Source organism: Peromyscus eremicus, chromosome 2 (genome assembly GCF_949786415.1).
Source record: "Peromyscus eremicus chromosome 2, PerEre_H2_v1, whole genome shotgun sequence".
In the NCBI taxonomy this organism is placed as follows: domain Eukaryota; kingdom Metazoa; phylum Chordata; class Mammalia; order Rodentia; family Cricetidae; genus Peromyscus; species Peromyscus eremicus.
This window is the reverse complement of record NC_081417.1, coordinates 33,601,765-33,626,275: the sequence shown is the minus strand read 5'-3', so window position 1 is coordinate 33,626,275 and position 24,511 is coordinate 33,601,765. Positions and strand designations below refer to the sequence as shown.

Below are 24,511 nucleotides of genomic sequence, written 5' to 3'. Positions count from 1 at the left end.
CCATTCTAGAGGGATTCAGGAGGATAAGTGCATTAGAATATTTACAGGCTATTTACAAATCAAGGTTCTTTTGAGCCAGAATTAAATGCCAGCCTGTTCACTTGGGTGCTTTGGGCTCTGTTCTCTAACGCGCCTAAAGCTCAGACAGTTTACAAACCGTTTCTAGTGCAGTTCTCCAAGGCAACATTTTCATCTATCGCCTGTAATTCCCAGAGAAACAAAATCTTCCTAACTTCCAGCTACTCAATTAATAGGTGAGCTGGGCACGATGGTTGGTGCTTACAATCCTCGCAGTCTGAAGGCCGGCACAGGAGAAATGTCATCAGTTCAAGGATAGGCTGGGCTACAGAGTGAGGCTCGCTGCAATAAATGGTGAGTTCTACTCTATGCAACTGCTCAACCAGGGCAAGCTTAAGACACAGAAACTCTTAGAGCCCCAAATACTAGAGAACAATTTTCACTCTCCCATGTGAGCATAAAGAGTGTGGAAATGTTAGGGCTACTGTATGCTTTGATTAGACTGTATTCTCAAGTGTGCAGACGATTTGGAGTTGCTTCAATTTCGGGCTCATAGATTTAATTCCTCTCACAGATAATGGGGGCACGAAGCATGGAACAAACCTGTATGGAGTTCAGGCTCTGAGGAGGACCCAGGACAAAGAGAATCACCGAGTCCCTTTGAAACTGACATCAAAAACTGATGCTAGGGCTGCGTGTGTAATGTGGTGGCAGAATACCTACCTAGCATGTAGGAAGGCCTTGGGCTCGGTCCCAGGAAAAGGAAAAACAAAACAAACAAATATAAGCTCTGTTTCAATCTCTAACTCTCAATCCATAAACCCTGGTAAGGTGCTGTGGAGTTTACGTGAACTCTTTTGACCTGATTTGTATTCTGGGTTTGTAGATTGTCTTGGGTTGAATTTAGCAACTTATTTACTCTCTTTCTTCGAAGGTTTGGCCCACATCTCATCGTACTTGTAATCTGGTCAATGAATAATGAATGAATGCTTTTTCCAGAATGAAAAATACATACATATGTATTTCCTACTGAACACACACATCTATTTATCCTGTATACACACTAATACACAGGCATTTTTAAGCCTACCAGTGTAGCTCCTTTTAGGAAGCCATTAAAGGATGACCCAGGGAAGATGAGTGTAGACCAGCATCGGGAGGCTCCAGCAGCAGCCAGGTGAAAAGGAAAATCTGGGATTCTACGTTTAAGTGGAAGGTACCAAGCTGTGACTTTGGTTCTCTTCAGACACCTTAGGCAGGCCACTGGGTGAAAAAGCTTTACGGTGAAGTCCCATAAATACGACTGTGGTGGCCAGTGGTGGCTTAAAATAGCAAAATGAAGAAAAGCTTAGTCCTGTTTGTCCAGACTGACTGGGACAGGTGTGACAGGGAGCAGAAGCAGGGCAGACGCTCAGTACAGATCAGAAGAAACCTTCGGGCCGTTAGGAAAATAAAACAGAGGGTTTCAAACTACGAGAAGATACCCAGCTCAAGTTGACCCTGGAGGGGCCGCCAGTTTCTCCTGGAGGGCTGTAATCCCTGCAGGAGCCTACCTCCTACCTCTTATGTTTGTTAAGTAATTAATTTCCTCTAAGTGTTCGTCTGTGTCCCACAAGATTTTCTACATTTTCTAGATCCACATCCAGTGTGAACATGAAGAAATGGAATGTATTGAACCATTTATGAACTATTTATACTTCAACCAGTCTGTCGTTCATAATGATAATAATAAGGCCCTTTGAGCATTTATTCTACTCAGTACTGCATTAAGAACATAACAATTTCTCCAGCTGCTCACAAGGAGTACCGGCTGATTTATTATGGGCATCCTCTGCATGCCTGCATCTGTGTGGATATTTCTATGAATTTTAAACTATTCATTATAAGCTCTGAACTTGCACAGTGCTCTTGATTTCTCAGAAGAGTAGGCAGCACTCCACTGTTTCAACAGCCACTCACCGACTACTCTAATGGTGATGTGTCACACTTCCTAACTCCAGGGAAGAGGGCTGGCGTTAGCAATGAAAGGCAGCTTCCTGCTGCTATCAGGAAGGTAGCATTTTCACATGGAGGGCCAAGTCAATCCTGCCTTCCAGGTCTGGATGATCATTCACAGGGCAGTCTGAAGTTCAAGAGAGATGCAGGGCTGCTCAGGTCATCTCATACATATGTAACTTGGGTTTTGATCAGTGGACCTGAGCTGGAAGTTGCTTGGCTTCCTTCAGGAAACAGCAGGTTCCATGCATTGGTGAAGCCTATGCTTTTTCTAAATAAATTACAGTGGTGTTGAGTTCACAAACACACTGTACTACTAAAGGGAACAGCAATATTTCTTTCCCTTATCACTGGCTGATGAGGGGGATGCTGGACACATGCTTCCTCTATGGCATTTGGGAAATCAAATGCCCTACCGGACAGGCGATGGAATGGCATTGTTCAGATTTGCCCCTTGTTAACTAGGCAAATGGAATATCCGGGAAACCTTCTTCATAAATATTCACGTTGAATGTCTGAGAAGCAGTTGTTTCACGCAATGAGTCAATAGTGGTAGAATTAGAATAACAGATAATGAGCTATATCATTGTTCAAACATTTTAAAAAATAAATGCTTACTCAATACTCAAATGTCTTATGTTGGTCTGTCTTAAAAGCCATTTACTTCCACAGAAGTTGGCTCTCAGGAAGTTATCAGTCTAGTTGGATCTGATTAATTTATATTTAGCTAATGAAAAAGTGAAGAATGAAAAAATAACCAGTATTATATATACATATATTAGCAAAAATTAACATAAATTAATTCAAAAGATGAATGTTAATTGTTTAACCCAATGAATAAATGGAACAAAATTAAGAAACTGATGGCTAGTATATAATCTATCTACTTGCCCAGGATTCCACTTCAAACCACTACATACATGTTTCTGAAACTGCTAGTACCCATCAAGTGGCTGTGTCTTACTCCCAGTGTATTTCACAGTGAACCTGACCGCCTTGAGGCATATAGGACCAAGCTAATATATCAATTTATTTCAAATCAGTCACTTGAAAAAAAGAATTCTAAAAAAATTCAGATCCCATAAATTCTACAGAACTTGATAAAATCCCAGTTCCATATAGTCCTCACTGAATCAATCTCATGTCAAGGAACATGTAGTAGACATTTATCAATAACACGAATTTTACTGGTTCAAAAAAAAATCTTACCTGTCCAGGACACATCAACAATGGCTAGAATCTATCAGACAGCTGAGTCTGGGAAAATCCACACTCAGAGATGAGTTATAAAGTAATGGCATTGTTGTAAAAAGTTCCTTATTTGGGAAGAAAAATATTCTTATTGCAGAGCCTGGTGCATTAAGTAAAATACAGACTGCATGTTTATGAGAATTTACAATGGCTGCGTAAATTGTGTAAAAAGCCAAAGGAAGGATCAGAGTTCCTAGTTGCTAAGCAGAGGCGTCGGCTGTGGGTAGTGGCCATGTTTCCCTTCTAGGGGCCACTGGGTAGGTAATTAAGAACTTCACAAAGACATGCTGATAAATGCTTGCTAACCTGTGAGGCCATCCTGGGCTGGCCAGGCCTTAGCCCCATCTGGATTGTCTGCAGTTGGTGGCTGAGTAGGCTCAGGATTCCTGCCAAGAGAACTCTTCCCTATCATGAGCTATAAACATACATGTTCTGTTCGACTCGAACAACCCTGTGGACCTTTGTCGGCCCAGCTGTGGCCAAGATGGAAAACCGCCCACCCCATACCATTCTCCGAACAAACCCAAGCGCAGGGCTCTGGTGAGACTTACTGAATTGGCTTCTTTTTCCGAAGGGCAGGAATCACTGCTTGCTGGATTCTTTGGTATAGCAAGTTCAGACTTCTTGGCTTTAGGCTCAGCTTTGCTTTCTTTGGCAACTGGTTTTGTCCCAGATGGAGAGGGACTCCACTTGTTAGGTGACGGCCTGTGTACCAGTGCTGAGGAAGACTGGCTGGCTCCACTCTCATCCTCCCCATCTTCTGGAGGATGCTGGGGCGTGTTCAGTTTCACATAGTAGCCGTGATACTGAGAGTGCAGCTCCCCATTGCTGGGGTTGGGGACATGGTGGCGGCCAGAGTACTTGGGCACGGTTGCTCCGAGTTCCTTTGAAGGAGCCTTTGACGTCAAGGGCTTATTGACAATGGCTGTCACCTGCTCCTCGGTCATGCTCCTTCTATCTTGACTGAGTCTGGCCCCTGAGCTGGGGTTCTGTTTCCTCGTAGGCTTTGGGGAGGAAGGCTGGGGAGGGTGGCTCTGTTTGGGACTTGCCTCAGGGGACCTGGGGGGTGTCGTGCCTTTGCGATAAAAATGTGGGGATTCCTTTGGTGATGGTGGCTTTTCTGGTACCTTTTCTTCTGGATTTTCTTTAACGTCTACCCCCTCCTGAAATCTTTGTTTGATATAATCAGGGCCTGGAAATGAGAAACAGAAAGGAAAGGAAGGCGATAAAAAAAAGCAAGTTGTAAAGGTTTGCAATCTAGGTGACTATCGTTTTGCTAAGGGAGACCAATGTTCCTCCTCTTAGAGATATTTATACAGTGTGAGCACGTTTCAATATCCAAGGAAAAGATTGCTGAAAGATGCTTTCAAGATAAAACTTGTCACTATTTATATTATACTGACATCCATAAGAGATAAAAAAGTTTAGACTTCTCCAATATTTCTATAATTTCTTATTGGAAGAACATGGTTGTTTGGTGTAGAGCAGAACTCATGTTGATAGAAATTCTAACCAATAAAATTTATTTACCCCAATTAGGATAATTAAAGCACAGGAAGCATGAACTTGAATAAAGAAATAATCTTATTTTTGTCTGATCAGAAGTTTAAAGAGATCTACACTGTACAGGAAAAGCCTGCTGAGAAGGTGTTTTTAACCATTGCTGGAACTTTTTGGTCAGGAACAACTTCTGCCTTGAAGCTGAGCTCTTTAGAATAATGTCCGTGCAGTCCATTCACAACGGGGCCATGTTACCAGCAGTGTCCGTGACATGACGGTCATCTCTGGCTCTGTAGTCTCAGGTTCTGTGTTTTATTTATTAAAAAATATACTTCAGGAACATTTATAACAATTAAAAAAATCAATTTAAAATGATTTATTTTTGAAAGTAGAGACTAGAGAAACAACTCAGCAGATAAAGTGCTTGCTAGAAAAGCATGAGGACCTGGTTAATTCAGGGGTGCTTGTGTGAACCTGCAATCCGCGGCACCAGAGGGGCATGATAGACAGGATGCTCCTAAGACTTGGTTTAGCCTAACTGGTGAGCTCCACGTCCTAGCGAGACCTTGTCCCACAAGAAGGATGGCATCTGAAGAATGATATGATGCTGTCCACCATTTGCCTCTACATGCGCACACACATCCACACATACCTACATACAGCCACACACTTCAAAAAACCGCCTGCTCCACTGTTTCTTTATATTGACCAGCTCATAAACTAAGGGTGCCTGGCATGAAGGCACAGGCTGTGAGGGCTTCCCGATGCCAACGGTCTAGAGACGGGGGCAGCTAGGGAGTCAAGGCAGCTCTCAGCTGTGGTGCCTTCTCTCTGGGTGTGTTAGCTCATGGCCCTTCCCCATCACCATGTAATGTGCTACCACTCGAAACATCACGAGGCGAAGTCAAAGTCACACTCAGCAGAGTGGCCATTTTCTTGTCAATGGGCAGAAGGTGACACACTTTCAGACGTCATTATGAGAGAAACCAGAGCCAATGGCTTGTGCAGAGAGCCAACCAGCTCTTGTCAACACCAACCGCTTCATTTCCCCTTTCCTTCCTATGTCCAACCCCATCTCTCATTCCCAACTAAAGACATACAAACGGGCTGAAGAACAAATATCCTTAACTGTGAAAACACACTTGCACACTTACACTTTTAATTGTTCTTCCATGGTAGTCTGAGTTAGCAAATTATAGTGATATGGTTGCCCTTTATTTTATAAAGCTTTTTTTTTCTCCCTTGAAATGTACAGCCTCACCCAAGTCATAGGAAGTAGATATTATCCCCAGTCTACTGATGTGGAAACAGCTCGAACAGCTGAAAAGCCAAGTCACACAGTTCCTGGGATCCTTTAAGATTAAGCACAATGCCGCACATAAGGCAACAGTTTCTTTTTTCTTTTTAATTTTTTGAGATTATAATTACAACATTTCTCTCCCCCTTTCCTTCCCTTCAAACCCTCCCATATGCCCCTCTCCACTCTCCTTCAAATTCATGCCTTTTTTTCCCCACAAATGGTTATTGCATATATGTATATACTCCTAACTATAACCTGTTAAGTCTGTAGAGTGTTACTTGTCTGCGTGTTTTCAGGGCTGACGGTTTGGCACTGGACAACCAATTACTGTGTTCTTTCCTGGGAAGGACCACCTCTCCTGCTCCCAGCTCTCCTTAGCTGCCTGCAGCTCTTTGTGGAGGGCTGAGGCCTCCTGGGCTTTTCCCGGTCCAGTTTGGCATGTCTGTTGGTGTGCTCCCTGTTCAGCTCACCTCTGGGTTCACGTTGTGAGACTTTCTGACAATGTACCCTTGTAGATGGATTCAGCCAGAACACAACAGTTACTACCCTCAACTTCTATTCTCCAGAAGATAAACCCATCTCACAGCCTTCAAGCATCCCCAAACTTGTCAATAATTGAGATTTCCTTTCTGAACCAACAATTTAATTAAGTACCTTTTCTTCTCTTTTTGAGACATGGTCTCACTATGTAGCCCTGGCTGGCCTGGAGATCACTATGTAGACCAGGCTGGCCCAGAACCCAGAGATCTGCCTGCCTCCTCTTCCTGAGTGCTGGAATTAAATGTGTACACCACTATACCTGGTAAGCTTTTTTCCTAAGCTGGTGGTTTTAACGCTCCTATAAAAGTGGGAGGGGGAATGAGTTCCTGAATGAGGAAAAGGGGTGACTACCATACAAAAGGCCATGTCTTTGTTTCTGAATTCATCCTTGGTGCTCTGTGCTGGGCATAGCACCTACAGGAAGCAACAGCACAAGAAGTTCCACTCTCCATCGACTGACTCACCCCTGCTTTTGAATTTGTTTATTTTAGTTGCCGAGCACTGAGCCCAGAGCCTCATGCTGTACAGCTGAGCCATACCCACAATGCTGGCCCTCTTTTAAAACCATGTAAACTCACCTGTACTTGTCCTGCATGGAGAAAGCCTTTATAATTCTACTGCAGAGGCATGTTCACCATCCTCCCGCTCTGTGACCTCTGCTCTGAGCCAGCCTGAGCATGGCATACCATCTGCTTCCCCCGGCCACCCCTGCGTCCCTCTACTCAGTGTCGTTAGAATTGTTTGATTTGTGCTTCACTATTACTCAATTTTGTAGCATTCCTGAACATACCATTCTAAGCACCGTAGTGAATGTACCATGCAAAGATAATTATAATAGTCAAGATTCTTGGAGCCAACAGTTCTAATTTAATCTACAGAACACTGAACGGATTATACAAATGACTAAGTACTTAGGACTTCAATCCAACAGATAAGCACAAACTTATGTTTACAAAAAACCCTTGCCAAATATCTTTATATCAAAATTAAGACCCACTAAAGATTAAATTGAACTTACATATACACACAGGAAAGAGTGGAAGATATAATGGATGCTGCAAAGCATCAGTGACACATTCTAAAAGATGGAAGGAAAACATCAAGAGCCACGAAACTTTGAGAAGTAAAGGTGTCAAAAAGTGCATGTTTCCTTTAGAGATATGAGGCTGTGACGCCGCCCTTAAGAACTGGGTTTCGGGGACTACTGATCCACTTTCACTTATCATGGGGAGCTGATCAGAAGTAGACAAGGGAGTTTCCTTGATAGATCCCAGCAAAATGACTCCCCGTGGAGGATGGGGCTGGTGCCAACATCCACAGCTGCAAGAGGCTGTTTATTGGGGAGAAACTTGGCCTGTTTAGTAATGCTGGCCCAAGACCACACTTAAAGTCATATACTTTAGTATGTGTGTGTATACACATACATATATACACATATGTAAAATAACACTTGAATATGAACATATTTTCAAATGCTTTTTATAAACACTTAAAAAACAAAAACAACAACCCCCCAAAAACCTCTACATATGAATTTATACTTATGAATCGTATCAGGAGGCTAAGTTGAGGAAGTTGCAATAACTGTGAAACTCAAATTTGGACTACACTGAATGTGACTCCTGACTTAACTCCCAGAAACCAGATGAGTCACTTCTGTCCCTTTTAGAAGCCTGCCATATTGCTTCTTTGGACAGTTGTCTTGTCTTAGGAGTGTTAGGAAAGGTGTGTCTAGCATGGTCTCTTATGACGACTCTAAGACTTTTTGCAGATGTTGAGCTACATCTATCACTTGGGTTGCTGATGTTGCTGAAAATCTGCTGCATTTAGATATTACTAGAATGGTGGAAGTATATTTGGGCACCAACGTTCAGATTTAAGACTGCCTCGCTTTATGCATAGGAAAATGAATGTTTAAGGAAAACAGAACTGCAGTCTCAAGCAGTGGTTCCTAGACTTGTGGTCTATCAGACGCACCTCAGAGGTTTCAACTTAATGGGAAGCAGAAACCCAAGTGTAGACATTAGAATTTGCATGCTCCAGGTGATTCTACATACCAGATGTAAGTGACTGAAAGCATGCAAAAATTATTGTTGTCGAACAGGCCTCTACCTCATGCCTGTTTTACATGGCTACATCCAAATGGGAAATGGCTCCAACATGGCATAGTCATGTGAGAACTGGCCAAATGTGAGGATACCCAGATAGATTTTTTGGGAGCAAGATTCAATTCATTTTAAACAAGACAGTTAATGTAATGCATGGACAGAGGTTTTTCCTGGACTCTTTTCTCTTGGAAGGTACATGCTGTGCCTACCACTCATTCTGTGCTGTTATGTGTGGTCCAGTGTAATGCCAGCTACATAAAGCTGGTGAGTGGTGGCAGCTCACGGTCAGGACCAGCCATTATTGCTAGAGAGGGAAACTATAATAAATGTTGAGAGTTTGGCAGTTGGAATTGGCAGGCAGTCATGTTCTTTATAGGCAGGATCTATGAATCTTAAGAGATTTTTACCCCCCTGGGGATTCACATTGAGAAAGAGTCACCTGGTCTCCAACATTCCACACGTGAACAGCCAGTCTGCCTTTACCATCACAGGAAGCTAAGTCCTCATAGTTGGCACAAAGGCTCTGAGCAGACACTGGCAGATGGTGGCATCAGGGACTCCAGTCTGAACTTCAGATGTGAGCCTTGCTGGCTGGTCTTGCTGGGCTGGTAGTGGGCAGAAGGAGCACCACTAAGACTGCCCCAAACAAATGTCTACAAGGGCACTGCCCTGTCAAAAGCTTAGCTGCAGCCATAGGAATCATTCAACAGAAATCAATCATTTTCTCAAGGCTGCCAATGAGGAAAAAAATGACTATAGTGAAAGATTCTAAAGAGAGGACATAGCCGGTGGAAATAACACTATTTTCCCTAGGGACCGTCTAGTCCCATCTGTAACAGTACTACAGTGTCTGTGACCACAGAGTTCTCAGCTGTGAGCTGTGGATGCCCACCCGGGTACCCTGTAAGTGGCTGTCACTCAAGATACGTTTGTGCAACTGAATACACAGGAGTGCGTGGTCAGGATAACCAGAAGGCTCGGGAACCACCACTCACTTCTACCAGTCAGCTATTCAGTTTCCCTTCTTCATGGAAAGACAAAAAAAGCACTCAGAATTTAAAGTCTGGAAGATGAGCTCAGAAGTCATCTATTCCTGGATGCTTCCCTTTACTTAACCAAAAGAGTATACATTAGTGACTGGCGCAGGCCTTTGGTAATGAAGAAACTTAGACTTCTAATTCATGAGAAATGCAAGCACAGTTAACACTTAGTAACGTAGATCACAGGCTTCACTTTCATTGTAAATAACCAGTGGTGCTGTGTGTGAGCATACACACTTCAACACAGGAAGACAAAGCTTGTTGAGGATGTTGCCCAGGGAAGCAGGCTGGCACTCTCCCAAGAGGGTTCAAAGTAATAAATTTACCACAGTCCAAGGTGGTGTTTCAATTTATTTAACTCATTCCCAGACTCACTGATAAATGAAAAAAAAAATCTATGCCTTACTTAATATGACTTGGAATTAAAAATGAGATAAGGGGATTTATGGAAGCAGCTGGGGAGCTGACTCAATGCATTGCTTGCCACATAAGTATAGGAACCCGAATTTGGGTCTCTAGCACCCATGTTAAAAGCTGGGTGTGGTGGCTTATGCCTGTGATCCCAGCACTGGGAAGGAAGAGACAGGTGGATCCTTGGAGCTTGCTAGTCAGCCAGTCTTGCCAAATTTGTGGCAGGTTCAGTGAGAGACCCCGACTCAAAAAATCAGGTGGAGAGTGATTGAGAGAGATTAATCTCTAGCCAACATTCACAAACACATGCACACGCATTACACTCTCCCACAAAAATCACGACTGAGAGTAACTCAAATAGTGGGAAGAAGAGCCATGCACATATGGTTTCTCAATTGCCCCCATTCTCTAATCTCTTCTACTTCTTCCTGATCATCCTCTTGGCTTAGGAACTTGAATTCCTAGCACATCAAGTGCTTGGAGCAGACTCTCCTTTGTGAAACCCTTAAGACTGACATGCCATACTGTAAGGCCAGCTCATTCATTTACCATGGGCAATGTGAAGGTCACACATGGTACACGACTTTTATTGCTATCACCAGTACACGTCACTCCTGAGGGCAGAGCTTCATGACTTCCTGGTCATTGTGAAATCAAGATGAGGAATATGAGATGACGGAATCTCACCAATATGAAATATGAGAATTAACTATGTAATGGCATCAGGTGAGCTAGCCTGATGCATCCATTTCCTCTGTCAGGACAATGATGCCAGCAGAGCATACACCTGCCTCTTGGCTATGGCTCCTTACCTTCTGCCCCCTGATCAGAAATATCCTTATCAATGTGGCTGCAATAGTTCAAGCTCTGGCCCAGGCTTCTCTAGACGGGGCCAGGATGGACTATGCCAGTGTTTGCCTCTGTGACTCAATTTCCTTCTATACTTCCTATGCTGACCGATTCTTTAGATGTTCTAATGTACCCAGCCATGCTACAAGGAGCTCCTTAAAACGGTACTATCACTGAGGTCTCTTGACTGATCTCTGTAATACTATGGCTCATTTTCAAGTTGTCTTCAGAGGGCAAAGGTCTTCCCAAACTCTCCACTCTTCTTTCACACTGATTTCAGTTTAGGTTTCTTCATGTGTATGCAACACACTACCAATAGGGTGATGTGGTGGTTAGAATTTAGCCCCTTGAGAACTTAATATCCCTACACAGGTCTGTTTTTATCTTGCCGTTTAATTGATCCATATAATACTAGATTTCTGAACTGAAGCCGTGAGATTTAACCATGATGTAAGTACTGCCGGCTCCTAAAAGTAGGTAATGTGCCATGAAAACGTTCAAAATGTAAGCTACCAGACACCATTCACCCAAGGGCGGCAGCATATGCCTTTCAAACAATGGCAGTATGTGTATCTGAGATGTGTAAATTAAGTGGGAAGGCTGAGAAGTGGTATTAAAAGTCTCTCTGCAGATGCCGATCTGATTTGATCACTCTGTAAACGCAGATCAGGAAGCATGAGCTTGTTCCCTTGAGAAGATCCATAGTACCCAGCACAGAACAGGCCTTCTGTGCAGCTGCTGAAGGAAGTGTTGGCTGTGGGTCAAAGGGGACTGCAGTTTCCCGCTTCAGCTCTGGTCTCCAAGAGGCTCACTGTCCTCCCACGCTCCTAGGACGCTTTCATTACTGACGAACAACTTGCCTATAGGAGTCTGTTTGAACTAAGGAAGGGTGGAATTACATTTTCCCACAATATTTCTTTTCCCTCAAATGCTTTTCCACCATACAAAGGCTTTATAAAAGCATTCAGTCTAGGAAACCGAGATGGCCTTCAGTATCATTTACCTCTTGGTAACACCTAAGAGAAGTCTAGAGGGACCCCACTCTGCAGCAGAATCCACAGCAGGGCCAAGAATTAGCATCTGCAGACAACAATGGTAAGTCTGTGTGCTTGCAAAGCAGTTCAAGCCCATGGTCTCCGGAGTGTCTGGCTTCTCCAGATGGTGGCATGGCTGGGAGCGCAGGACAAACCTCCCTCTGCTAGCTGAGCTCTTCCTGTGGGTTTCACACCCCGGAATCGCTAGTCCACCAAGGTTCTTAGATACAAGGAAAGAGGAAGTTTATTCATCAGAGGTCACTTCAAAATATGCAAAAGGTCCCTTTCGTAGTAAAATATACATGTATATTACTGTTTTAAATCAGACTCACATAAAAGAAGACATCCATTATCACTCTTGAAGAAGTCACTCTGCCAAGACGCTTACGTCTCAGCAACCCAGTGGGACACCTCTCCAGAACAGTCTCCTAAACCTGGCATTTTACTGTCTTCCTTCTTCTCTCCCACCCTCCTCACTGTCCCCTTCCTCTCTGTGGTGACCAGGAGGTGTGTACATGCACATTTGTGCTCATGTGTGTTGAGCCTAGAGACTGATATTTTGGTATCTTCTTCAATTGATCTTCACAGCTTAGTTTTTGAGACAGGGTCTCTCACTGAACCTGGAGCATACTAATTCAGCTGGACTGGCTGGCCAGCAAGCCTCAGGGAGCCTCCTGTCTTCTCCACTTATCCTGTAGTATTGCTGAGATTAAAAAAACAAAAAACAAACACACATAGATCTTTGAAAGAAAAGATCCAGCCCCGACTGCTCCCAGGGGCCCTGTACTTGCTATGCATGGCACAGGTCTAGGTAGCTAGCAGACCTCTCCTCTTCCCTTCCTCTTCCATCCCAGTTGTTCTGGTATGGCAGCATCTTCCTTCTTTTAAGACTCACTGATCCCAGTCCTGACTGCTCCAGGGAACCCCTGGCCACACATACTGTGCTGGTGCTGTGCGGACTTCTGGAGGTAGGCTTCCTGTGCTTCTCTTCCCTCTTCCCCTGCAGTTGTCTGAACTAGACCCAACCTCCAGGCCTTACTCAGGTCCCACATCCTATGCCCGGGTCCAGTCTGGTGAGTTCTCCGAACCCTAGTCTGCCCACACCCTCTCTAATACCCAGACTGTGTTCTGGCCCATTCTGATTACTCCCACCTGAGCCATCTCAACCCCCAGGCTTGGCCCAGTCACACATCCTGTGTGCTGATCCAGGCTGCTGAGTCCCCCAGACACTAGTCTGCCTGCACCATATCCAGCCTCCAAGCCTGGGTCACACATCTGTTCATGGATCAAGCATGTTAAGTCTCTGGAACCTGACCAGCCTGCACCATCCCCAACCCACAGGCCTTGCTGAGCTGCATAGCCTGTACAGCCTAGCATGATGCACCACTTCAGGCACACAAGCAACAAAAGAAGCCCACATACCCAGGTCACACTGTAAAAATGCAAACAGTGTCAAAGACCTGCAGTGGATATCTGCCCCCAAATCTACCAATCTGTTGGACATGTTCTCCAATGGGAATTACGGAGCTGATGCCCAAGACAGAATTTTAAAAGAACAATCTTAAACTTCATCGAATCAGTCAAGGAGTTTAAAGACACACGAACAGCTCAATGAACTTAATGGGAGTAACAATAATTGCCAAGTGAAGCCCAAGGAAACATAACATACAGCCAAATGAAATGATCAAGACAATCAAGGATTTAAAATTAATTCAATAAAGAAATAGAAATAGTGAGGAGGACATAGCTGAAAGGAAGATGGAATTGAAAAACTCAACAGCTCAATTAGAAAACTCAGAGGCAAAGACTCCCAAGAGGAACAGCTCAAGTATTGGGACGGGAGGATAAAGAAGACGATTTAGAACCCACAGGCAAGCAATATGAAAAATAAAAATAAATCACATGAAAGAAACGTGCAGAGACTGTGGGACACCATGAAAAGGCCAAAGTTTCTAATTATAGGCATAGATGAAAGAGAAGAATCCCAGGTCAGTGGCATAGACCAGCTTTTCAACAAAATCACAGACAAGAGTGTCCCCAAATCAAGGAAAGACAAACCCAGTTAGATATAAGAAGTGGAGAGACTTTGGCCAGCTTGAGCATGGCGAGTATGGCTCTGGCAGGCCGTGCCCTTCTCCCCATTCCCTCTGCCTTGCTAAAAACCATTAGATCACATTCCTGAAACTAGCCACCAATGTCTATTCCCTTATTTGGCCACTTCCTCCTCCTGAGGCTGACTACCAAAGTCCAGCTATCAAAGTGTTGAAGTCTAGAAATCAGAAGTCCCCTTTGGCTCACCCAATTACCATGTCTAATTAAAATTAGACACCTCATCCTAACATGGGGTTTCCCATTTTACCTTTACAAACTGCCATTTCTCTATGGGCCACGTCTGCCTCCTCTCTATCCAGAAGCAGTCCTTTGTCCCTCTGGGACAAATACACCTGCCCCCTCTCCCTCGTTCCCTTCCCCTTCCCCTTGTCTGCTATCTCTTGTCTTTGTCTCCTATTCTCTGCCCTCCATCCCTCAGGGGCAAATAAATCTTTGTGCTGAGAACTTGGTCTGGGGGTCCCGAGCTGATGCCATTCCTTTCAAAAAGCCCACAGAACACCAACCTGGCAGGACCAGAAAAGAAACTCCCCACAGCACATCATGGTAGAAACACTAGACAAACAGAAGGAAGGATGAGCACGGAAGGCTGCAAGAGAAGAAGGAGGAGGAGGAGGAGGAGGAGGAGGAGGAGGAGGAGGAGAAGAAGAAGAAGAAGAAGAAGAAGAAGAAGTCGTCGTCGTCATCGTCACATGGAAGGGAAATCCTTCCGAGTAATGGTTGCCTTCTCAATGGAGACGTTGAGCATAGAGCAATGACTCCAAGTTCTACAAGAACACAGATGCCAACCTAGACTACTATACCAAGCAGAGCTATCAGGCAGAGCTGAGAGAGAGAGAAAACAATCATGATATAAACAGACTAAAGGAATCCCTGTCCACCAAACCAGCCATACAGAGAATACTGGAAGCAATATTTTCGATTGAAGAGAGGAATAAGTGTAGCTAAGAGACTAAAGAAAGAAAACACGTGAACTAGTAACTACTGAAGCACAAAATAAACACAAGCCAGAGCTAAGAACACAAACCAAACCAGCAAATGAGCAAAAGAACCACAAGCAACACACTTTAAATATTAATGCCCTCAGCCACCCAATCGAAAGACAGGTCATCTGGGATTACGAGACAAAATCCATCTTTCTACTGTCTACAAGAAACTCAGTTTTGAAGACAGGAGCCATCTTAAAGTGAAAGCATGGGAAAAGGCATCCCAAGCAAACGGAACTGGGAAGCAAGCAGGTGTCACTTTCCTTATGTCTGACAAATGCCTTCAAAGAAAAACTAATGAGAATGTAGTGTCCTTCCTTATCTCTTCTAATCAAGGGAACAATTAACCAAGAAGACATTACAACCTGAACATATATGCATCCAATTTCATACAAAACGTACCACTGGAGCTAAAGACACAGACTAACTCTAAGTCAGTTAATAACAGGTGATTTCAAAATCCCACTTTTATCAACAGACAGGTTAGCTAAATAAACAGAAAACATCAGAATTGAATGTCATTATACATCAAACATATCTACAGAATATTCTGTCCAAGCAGCAAAGAATGTACACTCTACTCAACAGCCCATGTAAAAGTTTCTAAAATGTATCACTCATAGCCGGGTGGTGGTGATGCACGCCTTTAATCCCAGCACTCGGGAGGCAGAGGTAGGTGGTTCTCTGTGAGTTTGAGGCCAGCCTGGGCTACAGAGTGAGTTCCAGGAAGGGCGCAAAGCTACACATAGAAACCCTGTCTCGAAAAGCCAAAATGAAAAAAATAAACAAACAAACAAACAAACAAATGAATAAAATGTATCACCCAGCCTGGGACACAAATCTTAAAAAGTTTAGGAAAATTCCATATATCCTTTTGAACTGTAATGTAATAAAACTTAGACAGCAAAAAAATCTGTACACAGACTCATGGAGATGAAATGAAACCACAGTCCAACAAAACCTCCAGGACACATTAAACACAGTTCTGCAAAGGAAAATTTATACCTCTAAGTGCCCACATGAAAACATCAGGACATGCCCAAGCTGGGAGGAGTGGCACATGCCTTCAGTCCAAGCACTCTGGAGACAGGTAGATCTTACCTGGTCTACACAGAAAGTTTTAGGTCAGCCAGGGCTATGTAGGGAGATCCTGTCTCACCCCCATTCCCTCCACCAAACCAAGAAAAGAAAAGAACAAGTAAATAACTTAATAATGTAACTCAAGAGTCTGGAAGAATAAGAAAAAAAACCCAAATCCAGTAGACAGGAAAAAATAACAAAAATCAGAGCAGAAATGAAATAGAATCAACGAAAAACAAAACAAAACAATCAAATCCAAGAGCTGGTCCTTTGAAAAGATGAAACAAGATCGACAGATCTTTGGTCCAAATAGCCAAAACAAACAAACAAACAAACAAACAAACAAACAAACAAACAAATCTACTAAATCCCCCATTTAATTAACAGAATCAGAGATGAACAGGGAAATATTACAGCAGACACCAAAGAAACTGAGACTATTTTATGGACCTATATGCTATTAAGTTTGCAAACCTAAAAGAAACAGATTTCTAGATTCACCTGAACTACCAAAGTTAAACCAAAAGGAGATCATCGATTTAAACAGACCCATTACAAAGATGGAGCTCAAAAGAGATTAAAAAGCCTTCAGTCTAAACAAAGCCCAGGCCCAGATGATTCACAGCAGATTCTACCAGACTTTCAAAGAACAGAATCAACTTGGAAACAGAAAGAGCATTCCCAAACTCCTTCTACAAAAACAGTATCACTCTGATACCCAAACCAAGTAAAGACACAACAACAACAAGAAAATTACAGGCCAATATCCCTAATAAACAGACTCAAAATTACTCAACAGGATACCTGGAAACAGTATATAGACATACATCAAAATAATTATACACCATGACTAAGTTGGCTTTATCTCAGAGATGCTTCAGCATATAAGTCAATAAAGACAAAAATAAAACAAAATGAAAAACAAAACAAAAAAAACTCACTTCATAGGATTATCTCAATAGATGCAAAAAACCCAAAAAAGCCTGACTAAACTGAACATGCCTTCATGATATAAGTGCCAGAGACAGTAGAACTCAAGAGAACACACCTCAACTTAATGAAGGCTATTTATGACAAACCACACCCAGTGTCCTCCTAAATGGAGAAAAATCTGCAGCAATCCCACTAAAATGAGGAATAAGACAGTTGTCCATCCTTTCCACTCCTTTTCAATGCAGTGCCTGAAATACTAGCAGAAGCAATAAGGTAAGAGAAGCCAATTAAAGGGATACAAATAGGAAAAGAAGTCAAATTAACTCTACTTATAGATTATAACTTATACATAGACATTCCAAAAATTTTAGAAATGATCAACAATTTCAGTAAAGTGGCAGAATACAAAATCAACTTAAAAAACTATATACTAACAACGAACATACTGAGGAGATGATCTTGGAGGCACTCTCATTCACAATAAAAAATAAATAAATAAACCTAATCAAGATGGTAAAGACCTCTACAACAAAAAGCTTTAAAGCTCTCAAAAAAGAGATACTAGAAAATGGACAGACTTGTCATGCTCATAGACTGGTACAATTAATATTGTGAAAAGGCTCTTTCTACCAAAAGTGTTTTTATAGATCCAATGGATTTCTAATCAAAATCTCTACAACATTCTTCACAGAAATAGAGAAATATCATCCTAAAATTTATATAGAACAAAAGACTCAGATAGCTAAGTGCTGTGGGATGTTCTGTATGGCAAATGTGTTGCTCTGATTGGTCAATAAATAAATCACTGATTGGCCAGTGGCCAGGCAGGAAGTATAGGCGGGACAAGGAGGAGAATAAAGCTGGGAAGTGGAAGGCTGAGTCAGAGACTCTGCCAGCCGCCATGATGACAAACAGCATGTGAAGATGCAGGTAAGCCACGAGCCACGTGGCAAGGTATAGATTTATAGAGATGGATTAATTTAAGCTGTAAGAACAGTTAGCAAGAAGCCTGCCACGGCCATACAGTTTGTAACCAATATAAGTCTCTGTGTTTACTTGGTCGGGTCTGAGCGGCTGTGGGACTGGCAGGTGAGAGAGATTTGTCCTGACTGTGGGCCAGGCAGGAAAACTCTAGCTACAGCTAAGCAATCCAGAACAAAAGGGACAACACTAGGATTATTATTCCATATTTCAGGGTATTTTCCAGAACTATGGTGATAAAAGCAGCATGGTAATGCCACAAAGACAACATGGCGACCAACGGGACAAAAGGGAAGACCCAAGTGAGTGCACACAGTCATCCGATACTTGACAATGGTGAAAAATAAAAACAACCAACCAACCAACACCAAATCCCCAGCATCTTCAAAAATGGTGCGGGGAACCGGTGTCCACATGTAGGAGAATGCCTTCAGGCCCATCTATTACTAATCTGCAGAAAAATCAGCTCCGAATAGATCAAAGACCTCAGTGTGAAACCTGAAACACTGTTACCGCTAGATGAAAACAGGCAGCGCCCATAGATACATGTGGAGGAAGGCTTTCTGAATAGGATTCATTTGCTCAGGCATGAAGGCTAACAATTGACAAATGGGACCTCAGGAAACTAGAAAGGCTTAGTACAACAAAGCAAACAGCCAAGGAAAGAAGCCCACAGAGCGGGAGATAATTTTTGTCAGCTACACATCCGAGAGAAGATTCATATCCAGAATATATAAAGAACTCAATGGCTCCAGAAAATAAACAACCCAGTCAAAACACGGGCTATGGATCTGAACAGAGTTCTCCAGAAAAGAAATTAAAATGGCTAAAAGAATCTCAAAACACGGTCAACATCCTTAGCAATTAGAGGAATACAAGTTCAAATTAACTTGAGATTTCGTCTTACCCAGTCAGATTGGCTAAGATGGAGAAAACAACTGAATTCTTTGTGCGGGAGCCACCTTTGCCTGGATAAGTGCAGCTACTCCGCCTCATCAAAGAAGCGTTTCTTTACAGGCAGTGGAGACTATCACCGATATAATTAAAAAAAAAAAAAAAAGAAGAGGCTATCAACTTGAGTGTGTGTGTGTGTGGGGGGGGGGATGGGAGAGGTAGGAAGGAAAGTGATGTAATTCTCTTTAAATGAAAAACCAAAAATATTTGTGGTGCTGGAGAGATGGCTCAGCAGTCGAGAATGCGCATACAGCTCTAGCAGAGGTCCCTGAGTTTCCCAGCACCCATGTGGGGTGGCTCACAACTGACTGTAATGCCAGTTTAAGGGGGCTCTGACACCTCTGGCCACCTCAGGCGCCTGCAGTTATGTCCACATATCATGCCCCACCTCCACACACACATAATTTAAAATAACAACAACAAAATCTTTTTAAAAAGAAAAGAGCAATGACTGACAAAAAATGCTGGAGGGGATGTGGGGAAAGAGGACCCCCTCATTCACTCCTGATGGGATTGTAAACTGGTGCAGCCGATCTGTCAATCAGTGTGGAGAATTCTGACCTAGTTGTAAAGCCCGTGAACCAGAACAATGATTGAACTGGGAAGAAAGCCACGAAGGTGCAATAGTGGCGTTTTCATCTTGAGGGTAACCAAAAGCTCCCTAAGTGGACTTCAAGTCCATTTCACGGGAAGGAATTCATGTCTGATACTGTAAAACTGGGTTCATAGGTGGTGAGGCCACGGATCCTATTAGAGAATGCGCTATTAGTACTGCACGAAACTAGTACAGTTTCTAGCTGCGTTTTGAATATTTATCAGTACACCCCAAAGATAAATGTAGCTCTCATTCCTCATTAAACAAGCTTCTCTTTGCAACAGGTGGAGACCAATACAGAGATCCACAACTAGTCAGTGACCGGGGTGCCCCAACCACAGCTGATGCAAAGAAAGAAAGAAAGAAAGAAAGAAAGAAAGAAAGAAAGAAAGAAAGAAAGAAAGAAAGAAAGAAAGAAAAAAAGAAAAAGAGAGAGAGAAAGAGAGAGAAAGAAAGAAAGAGAGAAAGAGAGAAAGAAAGAAAGAAAGAAAGAAAGAAAGAAAGAAAGAAAGAAAGAAAGAAATAACAAAATCTCAAAAGAGAGACTGTGGAAAGGTTGTAAGAGCCAGAGGCCCAGGACGTCTGCTGTTAGTGGCTCCTATATCCTAAAAAGGGGAATGCACCCATGAACTCTTGTATGGTTGTCTGAAAAAGACCATCCTGATGAGAACACCAGCTGACATGCTAACAGGGACAGGGGACATTCCATGTGGTCCCACACCTAGATGAAGAGTTAGAGGAGGTCACTGGCTGCTGAGAGCAGGGAGAACCAGTTTCCTCCATGGATCAGCTCCCCTGAGGGTTGTCTAACAACCTGGACAAACAAGCAAAGCCAAATAGACCCATTAGTTACATACACCCATGTGTGCATCTGTGTAACACACATTTACACATGTACAATAATAATAATCCATGAGGTCATGAATTTGGGAGGGAGAAACAGGAGGAGTGGGGGGGACAGGAGTGAAAGTGATGTCTTGCTCATGTATGACGTTCTCAAAATAAACTAAACACAAACAAACAACCAACAAACAAGGCAAAGGAAATAAAAAGCTCATCCCTGACTTTTCCCGGCAAAGGAAGGAAACATGATTTACCTGGTTGGTAGAAATCAGGCGACAGCTCTCTGGCCACGGCTCTCGCGATATCACACTCCTGGCGGGCAGCCAGTGCAGCCTGGTCAGCAGCATCAGCTTTTGCTCTGGCATGTGCGGTCCTACATGGGCATAAAGAAGCTGGTGAGTAAGAAAGCACTGTGTTAATTACCCATGGACAAGCCAACCTTGATCTAGGGAGAAAAACGTTAATTGTGATCACGGCCCAACACCTGCAACAGCAGCTTTTATTGTCACAGTGCTCCGTGACAGCCACAATATGGATGAAACTATCTGTGAATCACCGCAGTCCTTCTTCCAGGGGAAAAGGAAATTGTGATCAAGGGCTCTAGCGTTGGACACTGTGTCTGGCTGTCAGAACTCATTGGACCAACTCCTCTGCTGATTTTGTATCACACTCCCCCAACTCCAAAAAGTAGCCAACCATGGAGAGTAGGATTTGACCATACAAATTAGCTTAGTGTTCACTGACCAAACTCCATTGGGAGAATCAGGTAAGAATCCGACTAAGGAAAGGCTGCCCAGTGGAAGACATGAGCAGAATTGCTACCATCAGTGCTTGCTGATCCCATGTGTGGATACCCCTTGCTGTGGCCAATTTCAGGCCAATCAGTATGATGCTATTAGATGTGTTACTGGGAAGAGATGCACACCACAGCTTCTTACCAGTATGCTAAGGAGGGCTAGTGAGGTGTCTACTTACCTGATTAATTTAAAATGGCTTTTTCTTTAAAATTTTCAGAAAGTTATCTGTGTGTGTATGTGTGGGCACCACTAAGAGTGTGAAGAGGTCAGAGGATAACTTGTGGGAATTGGTTCTTTCTCCAAAATGTGGGTTCTGAAGACTGAACTCAGATCATGATGTTCATCAGCAAGTGCTCTTACCTGCTGAGCCATCTCACTGGCCCGCGTTTACTTGATTTTTTTTTTTTTCACATGGATTTTATATGAAACAGAAAGGACCCAGTGGAGCAGAGCAGGTAAGGATGGAATAGGTGTTGTGGTCTTCTAACTCCTCCCTGGTCTATCCTCACACACTAAAGACCTCACCTTTAGAGGGGGGAACAAGTGTTGGGCTTCCTGGGCTGACAGCTCAGTTGCTAATGTGCTTGCCCTGCTAACATGAAGACCTGCGTTCAATCCCCCGAGATGCACATTAAAAAAGGAAAGAAAAGCCAGCTACAGCGGCCCACACTTGTGATCCTAGTGCTTGGGATGTGAAAATAAGCAGATCCCTGGGATTCACCTGGCGGCTAGCCGAGCCTCCCTGCCAAGTTCCAGTTCAGTGAGAGACCCTATCTCAAAAATGAGGGGTGTGTGTGTGTGTGTGTGTGTGTGTGTGTGTGTGTGTGTGACCTGTGCATTTTCTTTGCCTGTTTTAGAGAGAGAGAGAGAGAGAGAGAGAGAGAGAGAGAGAGAGAGAGAGAGAGAGAAGGCAGGGAGTTGGATTTGGATGGGTGGGGAGGTGAAGAGGATCTGGGAGGATTGGGGAGGAAAAACCATAATCAGAATACACTGCCTGAAAAAATATTTCAATTTAAAAAATGAGGTGGACAGTGCCTGAGGAACAACAGAAGACCATCCTCTTGTCTCCATGTGTACAAGTACACTTGAACATACGTTTACCTGTATGCACAGACACGTGTGCGCACACACACAAGAACTGAGCCTGAGATAGTGAGATAGCTTAGCAAGGCTGACAGCTGGAGTTTGATTACCCAAACCCACACGGAACAAGAGAACTATCTCCTGCAATTTGTGCTCTGACCTTCACACATGGTGTGTTACACACACACACACAAAGGAAAAAAATTATGCTCCTTAAGGCTAGACCAAAGAGAATGGGGAATCACAGAGAGACAACTGGTGTGTGTGTGTGTGTGTGTGTGTGTGTGTCCATCCATTTCCTGAATTCAAAAGACTTGTTCAGTTAGTGTATAAATGACATGGATATCTACTCTTATGCCTTTGTAGACATCCTGTCATAGTTCATCAGCACCAGGCAGGACTATGGATAACTAGTATGAAAGTCTGAAAGCAATGTGTACACTAATCTCAGACAACAGGGGAGGGTGATCCAGGAAATGGCACTACAAGAGGCAGCTGGAGATGACCAGGAAACTCTGTTCCCAAGGCTAGACCACTAGAATTAAAATGGAAAGGCAGGATCTGACCTGAGGCCGGGGTACTAGCTAGCAAGACACCCCATTCTCAAATTTCTCCTGGACTCTTGTAGGCTGATCTCACTCCCATCTAGACCTAGGTAGGTCTAGAGACTTGAAAGTTTTGCAAAGACTAGGATCTTTTCCCTTCTATTCTTTGCTGTACCTGGCCCACAGTATTTACGGAGAGCCTACCTTATATATAAATGATGATTCTTTAGGAATAGCTGCACTGCCACTTAATAACAAGTGAACTAAAGGATATATTGTAAGAAAAAAATATTTTCAATAAAAAATTAGTGAACCGCAGAACTATAGAAATGGTAAAGGCAACATGGCTGCCAAGGGTTCAGTAGGGAGGGGAACAGGCAGAATAGAGCACATGTCTAGGGGACAGAAACAACTCCATGTCACACTGTAGTGGATGGAACACATGTGTCAAAATTCGTAGAATACACATCATTGGGGTGGGTCTAATATGAGCAATGGATTTTACATAATCAGGGTTGGGTGCTAAGGTGAACAATGATTTTAGTGCAAATGAATCAACATTCCTTCAGCAATTACATCAAATTTATCCAAGATGCCAGAGAAGGAAGCTGCGTGTGGGCCCAAGGTGGGGACAAGATGTGTATGAGAACACTGCAGTCTGGTCAACTTAAAAACTGCTTCAAAAAAAAAAAAATCAATTACAAGTATAACATTATACTGACTAAGCAGGTTGTATTATATATTTAGGGAAACTATATGTATGTGTGTATCTATCAGTCTGTCTATCTATCTATCTATCTATCTATCCACCCACCCATCCACCCACCCACCCATCCACCCATCCACCCATCCACCCATCCACCCGCCCATCCACCCATGTCTCTTCCCTCCCTCTCTCTCTCCACACATACATATTTGTAACAACAAAGATAGAGGGAAATGATATAATTATAACTTCAAAAGCCAAAAGTGTATTAAAAATGAATGGATAATCTTCCTCGTATCCAAATAGTTTTTTCTGCATCATGTGGGGTATTTCTGATTGCTTTTGTCTATGGAGCATTATAAATCTGAAGTGAAAATAAAACAAGAGTTTAAGAGAACATATTCCTAAGTACCTGGCTGTAGTGACCTTGTAAGACATCATCATCCTTGGCATTTTGAGGAGGCGGGTTGACTCTAATTCTATGCCCAAGAACCAGTAGGTACCCTCTGTTCACATTCTTTCAGCCTCTCAACTCCTTTCTTTCCTCCCCAGAATGATTTTCCACTTTATCTGCTATTCTTAGCCAGAGCCTAATTATGTCTAGGTACCATAATTAATGAAGTTTTAAGAGTACACCCATGCTGCCTTATAATGTGATTTCCTAGCTCTTCAATAAATTTACAAAACTAAACAATGTATTCTGATACAACTGCAACACATTTCTGTCAAGCCAAACAAATGGAAATACTATCTCTATCCCATACTATAATCCAGCTAACTGGAGAGTAGACAGTACAGAATTCCCTTCCTGTAAACAGATTATGGAAGCTCAGACTCAGTAAAGCCTCATTCA

At 43.0% G+C, this 24,511-nt stretch overlaps 1 protein-coding gene across 4 annotated transcripts in view; it reads right to left on the bottom strand.

Annotated features, from left to right (window-relative positions):
* Window positions 1-24,511, bottom strand: part of Jph1 (junctophilin 1) — a 90,057-nt gene that overhangs the window by 5,222 nt on the left and 60,324 nt on the right. For all 4 annotated transcript variants that reach the window (XM_059253972.1, XM_059253973.1, XM_059253969.1 and 1 more), the window contains exons 3-4: window positions 20,782-20,900; window positions 3,816-4,456 (exon numbers count right to left, since the gene is read on the bottom strand). In XM_059253972.1, the coding sequence (XP_059109955.1) occupies window positions 3,816-4,456; window positions 20,782-20,900 (760 nt within the window). The remainder of the gene's footprint in view (window positions 1-3,815; window positions 4,457-20,781; window positions 20,901-24,511) is intronic.